At 45.1% G+C, this 17,164-nt stretch overlaps 1 protein-coding gene across 1 annotated transcript in view; it reads right to left on the reverse strand.

Annotated features, from left to right (window-relative positions):
• Window positions 1–17,164, reverse strand: part of LOC127581385 (ras-like protein family member 10B) — a 100,346-nt gene that overhangs the window by 31,380 nt on the left and 51,802 nt on the right. The window contains exon 2 of the mRNA XM_052035760.1: window positions 15,923–16,047. Within this exon, the coding sequence (XP_051891720.1) occupies window positions 15,923–16,047 (125 nt within the window). The remainder of the gene's footprint in view (window positions 1–15,922; window positions 16,048–17,164) is intronic.

Genomic DNA, 17,164 nt, shown 5'->3' on the forward strand with positions numbered 1-17,164 from the left:
TGCTGGCTGCTTTGCCAAAGCAGCGAGAGGTAAATACAGAGTCCATGGAGGGGAGGTTGATTTCCGTGACGTGCTGGGCTGTGTCCACAACTCTCTGCAGTTTCTTGCGGTCCTGGGCAGAGCAGTTGCCATACCAAGCCGTGATGCATCCAGATAGGATGCTTTCTATGGTGCATCAATAATTGATTGAGAGGAAACAAACAAAGGGAGATGTAAAAGCTGTGAAATGCAAGTCAGGACTGTAGGAAATGCAGAGCAGGCATTGTTAGTACAGAGAGAAAAACAGTTAATATTACAGGTGGATGATTTACAGCAGAACGGATCAGTTCTGACACAGAGAAAGCGAGTTACCTGAAGGTGATATTGAGTCTGAAAGGCTGCAATGTACCCAGTTGCAAGATGAAGTGTTATTCCTCAAGCTTGAATTGAGCCTCATTGGAACAGTGCACGAGGCCACCGACAGATAGGTCAGATTAGGAGTTGAATGGAGAATTAAACTGGCAAGCAACCGGAAGCTCAGAGATGACCCTGTGGCAAAGTGCAATTGCTCTGCAAGGTGGCACCCAGTCTACGTTTGATTTCTCCAGTGTAGAGTACACAAGATCGGATGAAGTGCAAGTGAATCGCTGCTTCATCTGGAAGGACTGCCTGGGTCTCTGGATGGCGGGAAGGGAAGAGGTAAAAAAGCGGGTGTCGCATTTCTTGCAGTTGCATGGGAAAACACATTGTAAAGGGAAGTGGTTGGTGAAGATGGCAGGATGAGCCAGGAACCCACAAAGGGAACGGACCCTTTTCAGTGCTGAAATCGGAGGGGAGCGCAAGCTTTGTCTGGTGATGGAACGTCATTGTAGGTGGTGGAAGTTGCAAAGGATGATCCACTGACTGTGCAGTCTAGTGGGCTGAAAGGTGAGGACCAGGGGAACTCTGTCCATTCCCTGTCTGGGAGGAGAGGAAGCGAGAACAGTGGTGTGGGAAATAGATGAGACACAGTCAAGGGTTCTGTCAACTATGGTGGAGGCTAAACTACTGTCAAGGGAAAAGGAAGGTTTCTCAAATGCCCCTGTGTAGAAAGTGTCTTTGTTGGATCATTCCTGTATCTACCCTGTCAAGCACTGTAAAAATTTTGTACATTTCAATGTACAAATGCACCTCTCATTCTTCTAAACTCTAAACCATGCTTTTTTCCGTGAGCAGCCAAGAACGGATGCTGCTTGGAATAATGAGACCAAATTTCCCAAATCTTTAAAAGGAGCAATGCATGGGTAATATGTCCCACCAGGCACAGCAGGCACGTCAGATGTGGAAGGATGACTGGTGACCAGACGTGCCTGTTGGAATTTCTGGAGTGCCACAATATGCTTATAGATGCATCCCGTTCCAGGAATAAGTAATTCTTGGACATGTGGCATCCTGTGCTTCTGCCCAAACATCTAGGAGTGAATAATTAAACCAGACAGACCACTCATTGCCAACCCAGGCAGTCCCAGCTCAGTTGAACAAGCAAAGTCCTCCTCATGAGCATCTGGGAACTGGTGTAAAGACTGGGAGAGCTGTTCCACAGACTATTCAAACATCGTTCAGTGGCTGGATGTGCCCACTGTAGGTAGTCCAAGTATCAGGAGCATAGAGGAGGTCAGGGGTCACTGCTGCCTGGAGAACCATGAGTTTTGTAATGGGTTTGAAGTCTATTTTCTGGTTGGCAAGATGCAATTGACACCTCTTTGACACTCACCAACTTTTATCAATACACCATAGAAAGTATCCTATCTGGATGCATCATGGCTTGGTATGGTAACTGCTCTGCCCAGGACCACATGAAACTGCAGGGAGTTGTGGACACAGCCCAGCGCATCACGGAAACCAGTCTCTCCTCCATGGACTCTGTCTATACCTCTTGCTGCCTTGGTGAAGCAGCCAGCATAATCAAAGGCCCCACCCACCCGGGTCATTCTCTCTTCTCTCCTCTCCTATCAGGTAGAAGATACAGGACCCTGAGGGCACGTACCACCAGGCACAAGGACAGCTTCTATCCTACTGTGATAAGACTATTGGAAGGTTCCATTATGTGATGAGATGGACTCTTGACCTCACAATCTACCTTGTTTGACCTTGCACCTTATTGTCTACCTGTAATGCACTTCCCTGTAACTGTGACACTTTACTCTGTGCTCTGTCATTGTTTTTACCCTGTACTGCCTCAATGCACTGTGTAATGAATTGACCTGTACGATCGGTATGCAAGACAAGTTTTTCACTGTACCTCAGTACAAGTGACAATAATAAACCAATACCGACATACGTTTTTTTACTGAGAGAGCGGTGGATGCCTGGAATGCGTTGCCTGATAGGGTGGTGGAGGCAAATTCATTGGGGGCTTGGATGAGCACATCAATGAGAGGAAAATAGAGGGATATGGGCATTCTGCAAGTAGGAGGGATTAGCTATGTCGGTACAACGTTGTAGGCCAAAGGGCCTGTTCTGTTTTGTACTGTTCTATGTTCTATGTTCTAATACCAGAAAAGCTCAAAACACCCAGCAGGTCAGGCTGTATCTGTGGAAAGAGAGATGTTTTAGGTTGAAGACCCTTCATCATCTATATTGGTATGATATGTTCCCTTCCTTTCTCTGTCGTTGGTACTGATGTGCATCATACGACAGCTCTGATGGTACAGCGCTCCCTTAGAACAATTGTTCTTTCAACTTGGACTTGTGTGATTGAACTTCTGGAGCAGGACCTGAACCCAGTATCTACTGACATAGGATGGTAATGTTTGGATTTAGCTGACTCCACCACTTGCATGCACAGATAGAGAAGAATATCCACACATTAAAATTCCCAGTAATGGGTAATTCCTCCTCTTTCTCCCCCTCTCTAAACTGTCTCTCCTTAACACTTTCTTCCTTACTCTCTTTATCCACTTTCTTTTCCACCACATTCTCTCCCCTCCATTCCCACTCTCTCTCTTTATATGCCCTCTCCACTCCTCCTCACAACTATGGACTTATCTTTTGTTGTGTCTTTATTTATTTTGCACTGTCTTGTTTTTGCACAGTCTTTATTTTCACTGTATGGGATAACTTTATTATAATTTATATTTTGTGTGTTGTCTGTACCTACGTGCCTGTGATGCTGCTGTAAGCAAGTTCTTCATTGTACTGTACCTCACCGTGCTTGTGCATATGACAATAGACTTGACTTGACTTGTCCACTCTCTCTCTCTGTCTTCATCCTCATTTTCTCTCTCCACTCCCTCTCTTTCCCTCCACTCTCTTCTCTCATCCCCCCCCCCCCCCTCTGTCTCGTGGTGGCACGGTAGTGTAGCAGTTAGCGTAACGCTATTACAGCGCCAGCAACCCGGGTTCAATTCCAGCCGCTGTCTGTAAGGAGTTTGTACATTCTCCTTGTGTCTGCATGGATTTCCTCCGGGTGCTCCGGTTTCCTCCCACATTCCAAAGATGTACAGGTTAGGAGCTGTGGGCACGCTATGTTGGCGCCGGAAGAGTGGCGACACTTGCGGGCTGCCCCCAGCACATTCTCAGTAACACAAAAAGATGCATTTCGTTGTGTGTTTCGATGTACATGTGACTAATAAATAAATATCATTGATACCAGCAGACGTCCCATACAGGCTATTGAGACAACAGGTGTGGAGAGGGGAGGATCTAGCTTCTGACTGTGTGGTGCAGGTGTGGTGTTCGTAGTCTGACAGTGTGTGGGAGAGAAGAGCAGCTCAGCAGTTTTGTGACAGCAGGTGGGTAAGGAGTCGAGGGTCCGAGGATGTATGTGAAGGTATTGCAGAAGAGATTTACAGGTGTGGTTGCAGGGAAGAGAGGTTACCATTACGTGAATAGACTGGAGAAGCTGTACAGATTCTTCCTCGAGCAGTTGTCAGGATATTTGATAGGAGTGTTTAAAACCTTGAAAGTAGGAAGAGCTGAAGGCCCAGTGATTTAAGGTGATTGACAATTTAATTAAATGGACTGGAGGAAAACTTTGTTCTTCACAGAAAAATGGTAAGGGGCTGGGCCACTGCCTGAGAGTTGGATGGATACAAATTCACTCTGTGGCCTTCAAAGGGAAATTGGATTATTATTTGATGAAATTGAATCAAAGGAATCAAAAAGCAGAAGTCATGGATTTAAAGAAGGCAGAAGGTAGAAAGTTAGTCTTTTTTTTCCCTGGATAGAAATGTCAAATACTAGAGGGCATAGGTTTAAGGTGAGAGAGGGAGAGTTTAAAGGAGATGTGCAAGGCAAGTTTTTTTACACAGAGAGTGGTGGGTGCCTGGAATGGGCTGCCAGGGGAGGTGGTGAAAGTGGATATGATAGAAATGTTTAAAAGGCATTTAGACAGATTGGTGAACAGACTGGGAATTGAGGGATATAGACCACAGGCAGGCAGATGTGCAATTTAAATTGGCATCATTGTTGGCACAGATATCGTGGGCCGAAGGGCCTGTTCCTGTGCTGAACTGTTCTATGTTCCAATAATTAAAGGGGAGATCGAGTCATAGAGTAATACAGCATGGAAACAGGCCCTTCAGCCCATCTCGTCCATGCTGACCATGGTGCCCAACAAACTAGTCCCATTTGCCTGCATTTGGCCCATATCCCTCTAAACCCCTCCTATCCATGTATTTATCCAAATGTCTTTTAAAAGTTGTTATTGAACCTACCTCGTAAGAGGTGGGGGAGTGGCTTTGCTGATCAGGGACAGTGTCACAGCTGTAGAAAGGGAGGATGTCCTGGAGGGATCGTCCACTGAGCCAGTGTGGGTGGAAGTCAGAAACAGGAAGGGAGTGATCACTCTATTGGGAGTATTCTACGGACCCCCCAGTAGCAGCAGAGACGCTGAGGAGCAGATCGGGAGGCAGATTTTGGAGAGGTGCAAAAATAACAGGGTTGTTGTCATGGGTGATTTCAACTTCCCTAACATTGATTGGCATCTCCTTAGTGTAAAGGGGATAGATGGGGCAGAGTTTGTTCAGTGTGTCCAGGAAGTATTCCTGACACAATATGTGGACAGGCCGACTAGAGGAGAGACCATCCTGGATCTGGTAATGGGCAATGAGCCTGATCAGGTTTCAGATCTCTCAGTGGGAGAACATTTTGGGGACAGTGACCATAACTCCTTTACCTTTAGCGTAGCCTTGGAGAGGGATAGGAGCAGACGATATGCGAAAGCATTTAATTGGGGGGGGGGGCGGGAATTATATTGCTATTAGGAAGGAATTTGGGAGCGTAAATTGGGAACAGATGTTCTTGGGGAAGTGCACAATGGAAATGTGGAGGTTGTCTAAGGAATACTTGCATGGGGTTCTGGATAGGTTTGTCCCATTGAGGCAGGGTAAGGATGGTAGAGTGAAGGAACCGTGGTTGACAAGAGATGTAGAATATCTTGTCAAGTGGAAGAAAGAAGCTTAACTGAGGTTTAGAAAGCATGGATCAGACAGGGCTCCGGAGAGTTACAAGGTAGCCAGGAGGGAGCTTAAGAATGGACTTAGCAGAACTAGGAGGGGGCATGAGAAGGCCTTAGTGAGTAGGATCAAGGAAAACCCCAAGGTGTTCTACACGTATGTGAAGAGTAGGAGGATGACTAGAGTGAGGGTAGGACCAATCAGGGATAAAAGAGGAAACATGTGCCTGGAGTTAGAAGAGGTAGGGGAGGTCCTTAATGAATACTTTGCTTCAGTATTTGCCAGAGAGAGACCTTGACGTTTGTGAGGATGGCGTATGACAGGCTGATACGCTGGGGCATGTCGATGTGAGGAAAGAGGATGTGCTGGAACTTTTGAAAAACATTAGGATAGATAAGTCACCGGGGCCGGACGGGATATATCCAAGGTTATTACAGGAAGCGAGGGAAGAGATCGCTGTGCCTTTGGCGATGATCTTTGCATCCTCACTGTCTACAGGAGTAGTGCCAGATGATTGGAGAGTGGCCAGTGTTGTTCCTTTGTTTAAGAAAGGGAGTAGGGATAACGCTGGGAATTACAGACCGGTGAGTCTTACTTCAGTGGTGGGCAAATTACTGGAGAAGATTCTTAGAGACAGGATTTATGGTCATTTGTAGAAGCATAGGCTGATGAGGGAGTCAACATGGCTTTGTGAGGGGCAGGTCGTGCCTCATGAGCCTGACTGAATCCTTTAAGGATGTGACAAAACACATTGATGAAGGTCGAACAGTGGATGTGGTGTACATGGATTTTAGTAAGGCGTTTCATAAGGCTCCTCATGGAAGGCTCATTCAGAAGGTCAGGAGGCATGGGATCCAGGGAAACTTGGTTGTGTGGATTCAGAATTGGCTCACTCATAGAAGACAGAGGGTGATTGTAGATGGAGCGTATTCTGCCTGGAGGTCAGTGACCAGTGGTGTTCCGCAGGGATCTGTTCTGAGACACATGCTCTTTGTGATTTTATAAGTGACTTGGATGAGGATGTGGAAGGGTGGATTAGTAAGTTTGCTGATGATACAAAGGTTGGTGGTGTTGTGGGTAGTGTAGAAGTTTGCTGTAGATTACAACAGGATATTGATAGAATGGAGACCTGGGCTGAGAAGTGGCAGATAGAGTTCAACCAGGAAACGTGTGAAATGATACACTTCGGGAGATTGGATTTGAAGGCAGAATACAAGATTAATGGCAGGACTCTTAGCAGTGTGGAGGAACAGAGGGATCTTGGGGTCCGCATCCATAGATCCCTCAAGGTTGCCGGGCAGGCCGATAGGGTTGTTAAGAAGGCGTATGGTGTCTTGGCCTTCATTAGTTGGGGTATTGAGTTCAAGAGCCGCGAGGTGATGTTGCAGCTCTATAGAACTCTGGTTAGACCACACTTGGAGTATTGTGTTCAGTTCTGGTCGCCTCATTATAGGAAGGATGTGGAAGCTTTAGTGAGGATGCAGAGGAGATTTACCAGGATGCTGCCTGGATTGGAGAGCATGTCTTATGAGGATAGGTTGAGTGAGCTCGGGTTTTTCACTTTGGAGAGAAGGAGGATGAGAGGTGACTTAATAAAGGTGTACAAGATGATAAGAGGCATAGATCGAGTGGACGGTCAGAGACTTTTTCCCAGGGCGACAATGGCTAACATGAGGGAACATAATTTTAAGGTGATTGGAGGAAGATATAAGGATGTCAGGGGTAAGTTTTTTACACAGAGAGTGGTGGGTGTGTGGAACGTACTGCCGGCAGAGGTTGTGGAGGCAGATACATTAGGGACATTTAAGAGACTCTTAGATAGACACATGAGTGATAGAGAAATGGGGGGCTATGTGGGAGGGAAGGGTTAGGTAGATCTTAGAGCAGAAGAAAATGTCGGCACAACATTGTGGGCCGAAGGGCCTGTACTGTGCTGTAATGTTCTATGTTCTATGTTTAGCCACTTTCTCTAGCAGCTCGTTCCATACACCCCCCAATCCTCTGATTGAAGAAGTTGTCCCTCAGGTCCCTTTCAAGTCTTTCCCCTCTCACCTTAAACCCATCCCCTCTAGTTTTAGCTCCCCTAACTGGGAAATAGACAATGTGATTTCACCCTATCTGTACCCCTCATGATTTTATACACTTCTATAAGGTCACCCCCTCAGTCTCCTACACTCCAAGGAATAAAGTCCCAGCCTGGTCATCCTCTCCCTATAACTCAGGCCCTTGAGTCCTGGCAACATTCTCGTAAATCTTCTCTGCACTCTTTCCAGCTTAATGATGTCTTTCCTATAACAGGGTGACCAAAACTGAACACGATACTCCAGGTGCGGTCTCACCAATATCTTGTACAACTACAGCATAACGTCCCAATTCCTATACTTAATATCCTGACTGATGAAGGCCAGTGTGCCAAACACCTTCTTCGCCATGAGCAAGTATAATTTCACCCGAGGGTGATGGGGCTCTGGAGCTCCATGCCTGAACAGGTGGTAGAGGCAGAGACACTCACCACATTTAAACAGTACTCATGTTCAGAAGTGTGATCCTCAGGGTGATGGAAACTGTAGGAAGGTGGGATGAGACTTGGTAGCCCTTTTCAACTGGTATAGGCATGATGGGCTGAAGGGCCTCCTTTATGCGTTATACATTTTCCACCATTCGAGGGTTTCTATGATTACATCGCCAGCAACCCGGTTTCAATCCCGGCCGCTGTCTGTAAGGAGTTTGTACATTCTCCCCGTGTCTGCGTGGGTTTCCTCCGGGTGCTCCGGTTTCCTCCCACATTCCAAAGACGTACGGGTTAAGAAGTTGTGGGCGTGCTATATTGGCGCCGGAAGTGTGGCGACACTTGTGGGCTGCCCCCAGAACACTCTACGCAAACATACATTTCACTGTGTGTTTCGATGTACATGTGACTAATAAATATCTTATCTTATGTAGGGGAAGTATAGGGGAGTGAAACTGACTGGATTGTTCTCTGAGTGAGCTGGCAGGAAGGTTATGTACCAAATGCTTCCTTTTGTGCTTTACTATTCCATATTTCCTTCTAGAATTTGTTTTTGTATTGGTCCTCTTTATTGGTTGGAATCATTGCCCCTCGTGCCCGTAATGACCCGAGAACAGAACTCATTTTGTGACCGAGGCACTGACGGAAGGTGACAGGCTGATGTGAGGGTGTAGCCCAGCGTCTGAGACTACTTACCAATGACAATAACTGTGTCATTGCCTGATGTGGGTTACTAACTAAAACTAGGGCAGCACAGAGGCACGGCTGGTGGAGACGCTACCTCACAGTTTCAACGACAAGATTCAATCCTGACCTCCAGTGCTGTCTGTGTGGAGTTTGCATTTTCTCCCTATGACTGCGTGGGTTTCCCCTGGGCGCTCCAGTTTACTGCCACATCCAAAAGATGTGCAGGTTATTAGGTGAATTGAGCACTGTAAAATGCTCCTGCTATGTTGATGAAGGCTATAATCTTGGGGGGGGGGGGGGTTGGTGAGAATGTGGGGAGAATACCACAGGAAACGTGTAGGATTGGTGCAAATGAATAATAGAAACATAGGGGGGTGTGTGGGAGGGAAGGGTTAGATAGATCTTAGAGCAGGATAAAATGTCGGCACAACATTGTGGGCCAAAGGGCCTGTACTGTGCTGTAGTGTTCTATGTTCTATGTTCTATGTTCTAAACAGATGGGTTGAAGAGCCTGTTTCTGTGCTGTCTGACTCTAGAGATGAAAATTAGACTCTTAGAAAGGCTAGAAGGGCAGCCACCATCTTCCACCTACCTCCTTTGTCAAGTCCTGAGCTGAGTCCCATTGCTGCAAACTCCAGTAATGCTCTGAATGTTAATGCCACTGCCCCTTGAGACAGACTGAAAATAAATCTTCGACAAAGTGCATCGGGGAGATCTCTGCAGCTGTGCTGAAGCTATTCTGAATGAGGCATGGGAATTTCAGATGAAAAGCAATGAAATCCATTGTCCATCAAGGAAACATTGCCATGAACACAATAGTGAATTAACAAACAGAAATTCACATTTTTACAGAAGGAGGAAGCCTTCTGGGAACAGGTTTGACCGACTCTTTTATACTTCAGCTGTGATAACATTTCAATGTTAAGTCTTAAATTGATAACAGTTGTTTTATATGTTTATTTAAAGGATTTTACTTGTCTGCTGCTAGGAACAATTATGTCCCAGTAAGTTCGACACCATCTTGAGATAAAACCAGAAAATGCTGGAGATACTCAGAAGGCAGGCGGAATCAGTGGGGTGAGAAGCAGAGTTAACGTTTTAGACTGATGACCTTTCAACATAAACTTTAAAAAACAAATGGCCATTAACCTGAAATGTTAACTCCCTTTCTCTCTCCACAGATGCTGACTGCCCTGCTGAGTATTTCATGCAGGCTTCTATTTTAAATTTCCCATTTCTGCAGTTATTTTTGGTTTTTGACTTTGTTGTTTGAGTGAAGGGTTCAAATCCAGTCTCTTGGCCGTGAGGGGGGGCAATACAAAGCATGTTTGGAGGGACTCACTTCAGCTCTTGTTGAGCATGGGCACTTTAGGACACATGGAAGGGCTGGGGTGTGACATAGGAACAATGCCACCCACCTCCAGCAGGAGGCACTCCTGTGATATCCAGACCGGGCGTTGCTAGAACAGAGTAGGAGGAATGTATTAAATATAACTGTGTTTTCAAAGAGTCTTCAATAAGCTCCTGTTATAGATGCATGCCAAGACTGCAGAACTTGGAATTAGGGAGCAAGAACAGAAAGCAAGCTGTGTACTAAGGGGAAAACAGCGAGTATTCGATGGGCCGAATGGCCTAATTCTGCTCCTGTGTCTAATGGAGTCGGGATTAAGAGAAGTTATTTGGACCAGAGGGGGTCAGAAAGAAGCCATGGGAGTAAATGATTTAGACCTGGGGATCAGACAAACTTGCTAATGCAGCAGAATTTCCCCACCATCAAGGATATCTTCAAGAGGCGGTGCCTCAAGAAGGCGGCATCCATCACTAAGGACCCTCACCACCTGGGACATGCCCTCTTCACATCACCACCACTGGGGAGGAGGTACAGGAGCCTGAAGACCCATACTTAGTGATTCAGAAACAGCTTTTTCCGCTCCGCCATCAGATTTCTGAAGGGTCCATGAACCCATGAACACTACTCGTTATTCTTTTTTTTTGCACCATATATTTATTTTGTAATTTATTGTAATTTTATGTCTTTGCACTGTACTGCTGCTACAAAACAACACATTTCCCAACATATAAGTCAGTGATAATAAACCTGATTCTGATTCTGATTCCTAGAAGTTGGGGAGGATTGGCTCTGAGGAAGAAGTGTGCTGACATTCATAAAGATGTTTTATCTCCTTCCGCTAGCCGTATGATTGCTTTTGTTACATTAATGGCCAAACGATCCATTTTGCTTAAATGGAAGGATCCAATACCCCCTACTACTTTTCAATGGTTTTCTCAAACTATATCATGTTTAAACTTGGAAAAAATTAGGAGTGGTACTGTTGATCCTTCGCTTAAATTTGAAGATATTTGGAGTCCATTTATTCAATATTTTCACATGATGTAGATCCCCTTTCAACAACTATCCAACTTGGAGGAACAGACTTGACGACATAATATTGCTCTGTTTCTACGGAGAAATTTTAGCCCAGTTTTTTTCCCCCCTTTTTTTGTTGTTTGTTTTTCTTTTAAAAAGTTTTTTTTTTGTTTAGTTTATATTGTTTATAATTTTTTTTATTGATTTGTTTTTTTTTAAATTTATATAATAAATCTTTTTCTTTCCTTTCTTTTATATTATATTCATTTACTAAGAGATCGTTGGATCTACAGATTTTTTTTATATTTTATTGTTCTTTTTGATTATATATGCTCTGATTGTTATCCTGATCTCTTTGTATTACATGTATAAATATTGATGCTATATATCAATCTGTATTAATTTGAAAACTAATAAAAAGATTGAGAAAGAAAGAAAGAAAGATGTTAATAAATATACAAAGTATGAAGGTAGCAAATGAATATCAATATAGAGGTGAGCTGGTGCATTTTGGTGAGGATAATTAGGAGGTTGTATATTTTCTGTAAGGTAAGTCTTACTTGAGTGGAGGAGCAAATGGGTTCAGAGGTATAGATTAACCATTGACAATGCAGGTCACTGAAGCCAGAAAAATACAAACAAGACCTCAAAAATAGGAAATGTATACTAAACTTATACAGAACATTGATTAACCACCATTAAAATACTCAGCACGGTTGTCATCTGCGTGTTATAGAAAGGATGTATCAGCTCTGGAGAAATTGAAACAAAAAAGGTTTAAAGGATAATTCCAGAATGGGACAGTTAATGTTATAAGGAAATAATGGCTACAGCTCATTTTGTGAGGAAAGATAAAGAAAGCTGAGAGGTGTCTAAAGATCTTCCTCACCTGCTGTAATATAGGAGCACAAAACGACAGCCAACATCTCTACTTATTGCTCCTGCTGAAGGTTTGCTGTTCTGTCACGCAGTGCTCCTCCTCGCAATTCCTTTGACCGTGTACTCTAACAGCTCCCCTCTGCTTAACATAAATAGTGAAAAGTAAACCATTCCTCTAACCTAACTTGGTTCTGCACACTTGCACAGCCATGGATATTCCTCACAGCTTCAGTGACCTGGGTTCAATCCACACCTCTGGTGCTGTCTGTGTGACGTTTGCACGTTCTCCTTTCCCCCCGGTGCTCTGGTTTCCTCCCACATCCCAAGACATAGGGGTTGGTAGGTTAATTGGCCACTGTAAATTGCCCCCTAGTGTGTGGGTGAGTGGTAGAATCTGGGGGGAGTTCTTGGAAAGGCGGGGAGAGTAAGGTGGGTGGAGTGTAGGATTAGTGTAAATGGGTGGTTGATAGTCAGTGTGGATTTGATGGGCCGAAGGGCCTGTTTCTGTGCTGGGTGGCCTTATTTGTAGATTTAATTTACAAATACTTCAAGTGTCTCTGCTGAGACCAGCACTGTGGAGATTCATGGTCTGTTGCTAACAGAGCATCCCAAAACCTAGCCTGGCATCAGAGCACACCAATAACTGCTAGCCCTCAGAGTATCCCAAAACCAGCCAGAAACAATTACAGTGGACAACTACAGTGTTGGATAGATCACAGAGAGGTGTCTAGAAGAGCAGAGCTAATAGTCATAGTTTAAATACCACTCCAGAGGCTTGGCCCCAAATCCAGCCCCATTCAGGACTGAGGGAGTCCTGCACCACTGTAGGTGCTGACTATCAAATGAGGCATTAAACCAAGTCATGCCTATTCTTTCAAATGGAGTAAAAGATCCTGAATTTAAGAAGCTCAGGAGAACTCTTCCCCTGCCCTGGTCAATGTTTGCCGTTCAACCAAACTGTAACAGATGATCTTCTTGTAGATTTCATTGTTGTGTTTCAGAACCATCCGCGCAGAGGGAAAGGTTGTGGTCATGACACCATGTCACTAAGCTCTCTATCTGCTTCCTGTACTCTTGACTCATCGTTATTTGAGACACGGCCCACTATGGTGGTGTCATCTTCAAACTTGTAGATGGCGTTAGAGCAGAATCTGGCCACACAGTCATGAGTATATAGGGCATAGAGTAGTGGGCTGAGGATGTAGTTTTGTGGGGCACCAGTGTTGAGAATGATCGTGCCAGAGGTATTGCTACCTATCCTCACTGATTGTGGTCTGTTGGTCAGAACATTCAGTTGCAGAGGGAGGTGTTGAGTCCTTTACAGCAGTGACCATAGCTCAAAAGTACCTTGTTGGTTTAAAGTGCTTTGGGAGATCCTGTGGTCATCAAAGGTGCTATATAAATGCATACTCTCTCTTTTAGTTGCTGGTTAAACCAACCAAATTAATCTCTTGCAACAAATAATCTGCTGGAAAAACTCAGCGAGTCGAGCGGCATCTGTGGGAGGAAAGGAACTGTCGATGTTTCAGGTGAAAACCCTGCCCTGATGCAAGGTCTGGACCTGAAGTGCTGACAATTCCTTTCCTCCCACAGATGCTGCCCGACCTGTTGAGCTCTTCCAGCAGTTTGTTTGTTGCTCCGGACTCCCTGCATCTGCAGCCTCTCGTCTCCAACTTAATCCCTTTCCTAATAGCTGAATCACCTCAACTAGCTTCTGAACTTAATATCGCAGCCCTGTAATTACCTATAGGTGACACAACATTTTGCAGAGTGAATCTATTTGTTAAGTACACTGCAGAATCGAGTTCCCCCGGTGAAGCAAAACAGGACCAAGGGATAGGTGAAGCACTGTGCAGTTCCAGTGAAAGAGCCCTTATGCCTACAGCACCACAGCCAGGGCTCCAAGCCTTGCAATCCAGGCCAATGCCTAACAGCTACTTCTCTCCTGCTGCAGTGGGAAGTTGCCCTTTGGATCGAGAATGTGGATTTGATTGTTGGAATCTGATTTTCCTGGAACTCTTCCGAAGTGTCGTCACACTTAATAGAGGTCTGAAGACGACAGCCAGCGACGCTTGCTCCAGATGTGACAGAGGAGAGAGGTCTGGCGGGACCAGACCGCTGCTGTTGGAGATCTTGGAATGACTGCCCGCCTGACCAGGATTCACGGAACGGGGAAGAAACGAGGGAAAAGGCAGAACCGGGAAACTGTTGTAAATACGTACCGAAATACAGTAAGGAAAGGAAAAACTCCGAATCCCAAAATCATCGAATAGTGCGGAGCAGAAGGAGGCCTATCGCCCACAAGTGTGCGCCAGCTCTTTGAGAGAGTGATCCAGTTGTCATCACACCCCTGACCTTTCCCAACATCTCAACAATTCTTTGTCCTGGACATATTTACTCAACTCCACTTTGAACAGTATAATCTACACCCACCATCTTATCGGCAGTGAGGAGTCAATCCAAACCAGCATTTTGTTATATAAAAAACAATTTATTTTGGTTTTCTTGCCAGTCCTCGTACATTCCTGCCTTCTTGTTAACAACCCTTCAGCCAATGGAAACAGGTTCTTTCATTGCTCTTTCAAATCCCTTCATGATTTTAAACATATTTGTCAATTATCCTCTCTGTTCCCATAAAAACAACATCAACTTCTCCTAAGTGTCCATATAAATGTTGACGCACGTCCCTCAAGCCCAAAGTGGGGTGCCCAGTGCTGGCAACAATACTCTGTGGCAAAAAGTCAACTGGTAGAACTTAGTGCGTTAAGTGGCATCTGTGGAGGCATAGGGATAGTCAACATTTTGGGCCAAGACCCTGCGTCAGGACTCTGATTCAGGGTCTCAACCCAAAAATTAACCATCCCTCTGCCTCCACAGATGCTACTGACCCACTAAGTTCTTCAAGCAGTTCATTTTTTGCCCCAGATTCTAGCATCTACAGGCTCTTGTGTTTCCCTATTCCAGCTGTTTATATTGAGTCATCTTGTACTCTCTGCTTCACTTTATAAAGACCAAGATTTGATTACCTCTCTTGCCACCTGCAAAGGCAGCGCACAAGCACCCATAGGCCATTCTCACACTATTGTTCCATTAAACCTGTTTTCTGAATCTTCCCACCAAAATGTGTCATCTCAAAATCTTCTGTGTTGAATTTCATCATCTATGTGTCCATGCATTCCTCTAGCCTTTCTACATTCCCATGGAATCCATTATTATCTGCCTCATTGTTTGAGGCTGATTGCTCAGTGTTCAATTCCATTCACAACTCCTCAACAAATGAAGCAGCCCATCCCTGAATGTAACAAGACTTAGGCAATATTCATCAGGGCAGGGACCATGTGTGGCACAAATGTGCCAGGTGATGACCATCTCCGACAAAAGAGAATCTAACCAGCTCTCCAAAGGCATTACTAGTGTTGAGTGCTCCACCATCAATGTGCTGGGAGTCACCTTTGAACAGAAGCTCAGCTGGACCAGCCAAATAGAAACCGTGACTACAAGAGGTTGCGATTAGTGACTCACCCCCTGTCATTACGAGGCCTTTCCACACCTACATGGCACATATCAGGAGCATGACAGAATAACGTCCACCTGCCTGGATATGTACAGCTTTATTAATTCTCAGGAAGCTTGATATCATGTAGGATACAGTAGCCTATCCACCAATGTAAACACCCATTCCCTCTGCCACTGATGTACAGTGGTTGCAGTGTACACCACCTATACAATGCATGCAGTTACTCTCCTAGGCTATGCTGGCAGCACTCCCAAACCACAACCTCCACCAGCAGGAAGGATAAGGATTAATGCCACCCATGCACCAACAACCCTTCTCCATCCTGCTCCAAGTTGCATGCTACGTCTAAAACTTGGAACAGCACAGTGGAGAACCCTCAGCAGAAGTTCAAGAAGGCAACTCACCACAACCACCTTCTCAATAAATACTGACCTTGTAGTGACGCGATGATCCCAAAGATTGAATTAATAAAACAAAATATTCTGGGAAGAAGAGAACAACGACTTAATTCCCTTTAATATTTTGTTCAGGTTAAATTCTCTTACCTTGTGTCTAATATTTGTTGCCGAATTGTTTTGATATATTCAAAACTGTCAAAGCAGCAGATGTCGTACACCAGGATGTAGGCATGAGCACTCCGCAATCCCCGGCAACAGGTGTCTGTCCATTCCTGGAATTGAGGAGAAAACCAGAAATAATCCAGAGATCTTGGCTATCCATCTACATTAAGCAGTCTTAACAACTGAAATGGAATCTGGCGTACATTAGTACCCAATGTATGTTACATTAAAGGACCAATCAATCAAATAGAACATAGAAACATAGAAAAACTACAACATAATTCAGGCCCTTCGGCCCACAAAGCTGTGCCGAACATGTCCTTACCCTAGAAATTACTAGGCTATAGAACATAATGTCCCACAAAATACTCTTAAATGGATGTGAATAGTCTGATTCCTCCACTCAAAGTGAATCCAAGTGTGTTCCAGACAGACATGGAGATTGAGAGGGCTTCATTCGGTGCTCCTATAAAATGGTTATAGTGGTCAGGGTGCTCAGTAAGCCCCCGCCTGTACTGCACATTGAAGCACTGTCACCAGTTAAGGTTGTCCTACATCCCTCTGGACAGGAGGTGATGCATTGCGGCTGGAGTAAGTGCTGGCAGGTTTCCACAGCTGAAGGTGACCTGGAAAACGATGGAGGATAGTACAACATGGAGTTGAGAGCTCTGACAATGGCAGTGGAATTGTAGAGGAGAAGAATCGTCCTCTCTCCAGAGCCCCCTTAACATATTCCCTGAGGACAACACGTGCAGAAAGCAAGGAGGTCAGCGGCAGGTGCCTTGCCTCAAGGATCTGGATGCAGTGGTGCAGGGAATACAGTCATCTCACAGGTATGGCCAGTGTCAGGGAGTGCATCTTCAAACGTCACATTCTACTAACGGTGCCAACAGCCGCATTGCGGAGTTAATGCCTTATTCCTTGCTAACCCCTTCTCCCCACCTCATCAATAATCTCTTTCAGTCAGAAACACTTGCCTGAAACTCACATTGCCCACTACACACATAACACATCTCCAGTCTCACTCACGTATCAATGCTCCGCACCAATGTTACTGGGACAGAGATAGACCCAGTTGCAGCAGATTATAGCGGTGTCAGGTATCGCCCAAGTAAATGGAAAGTTGTTGTTGGGGTGTGTGTCATCAGTTCACACCAGCATTGGCTCAGTGGCCTTCTACATTTGCTCACTCCTGACATCAGTGCTGGGTGGCTCCCACTGGTGAGC

This window comes from Pristis pectinata, chromosome 21, assembly GCF_009764475.1.
Source record: "Pristis pectinata isolate sPriPec2 chromosome 21, sPriPec2.1.pri, whole genome shotgun sequence".
In the NCBI taxonomy this organism is placed as follows: Eukaryota; Metazoa; Chordata; class Chondrichthyes; order Rhinopristiformes; family Pristidae; genus Pristis; species Pristis pectinata.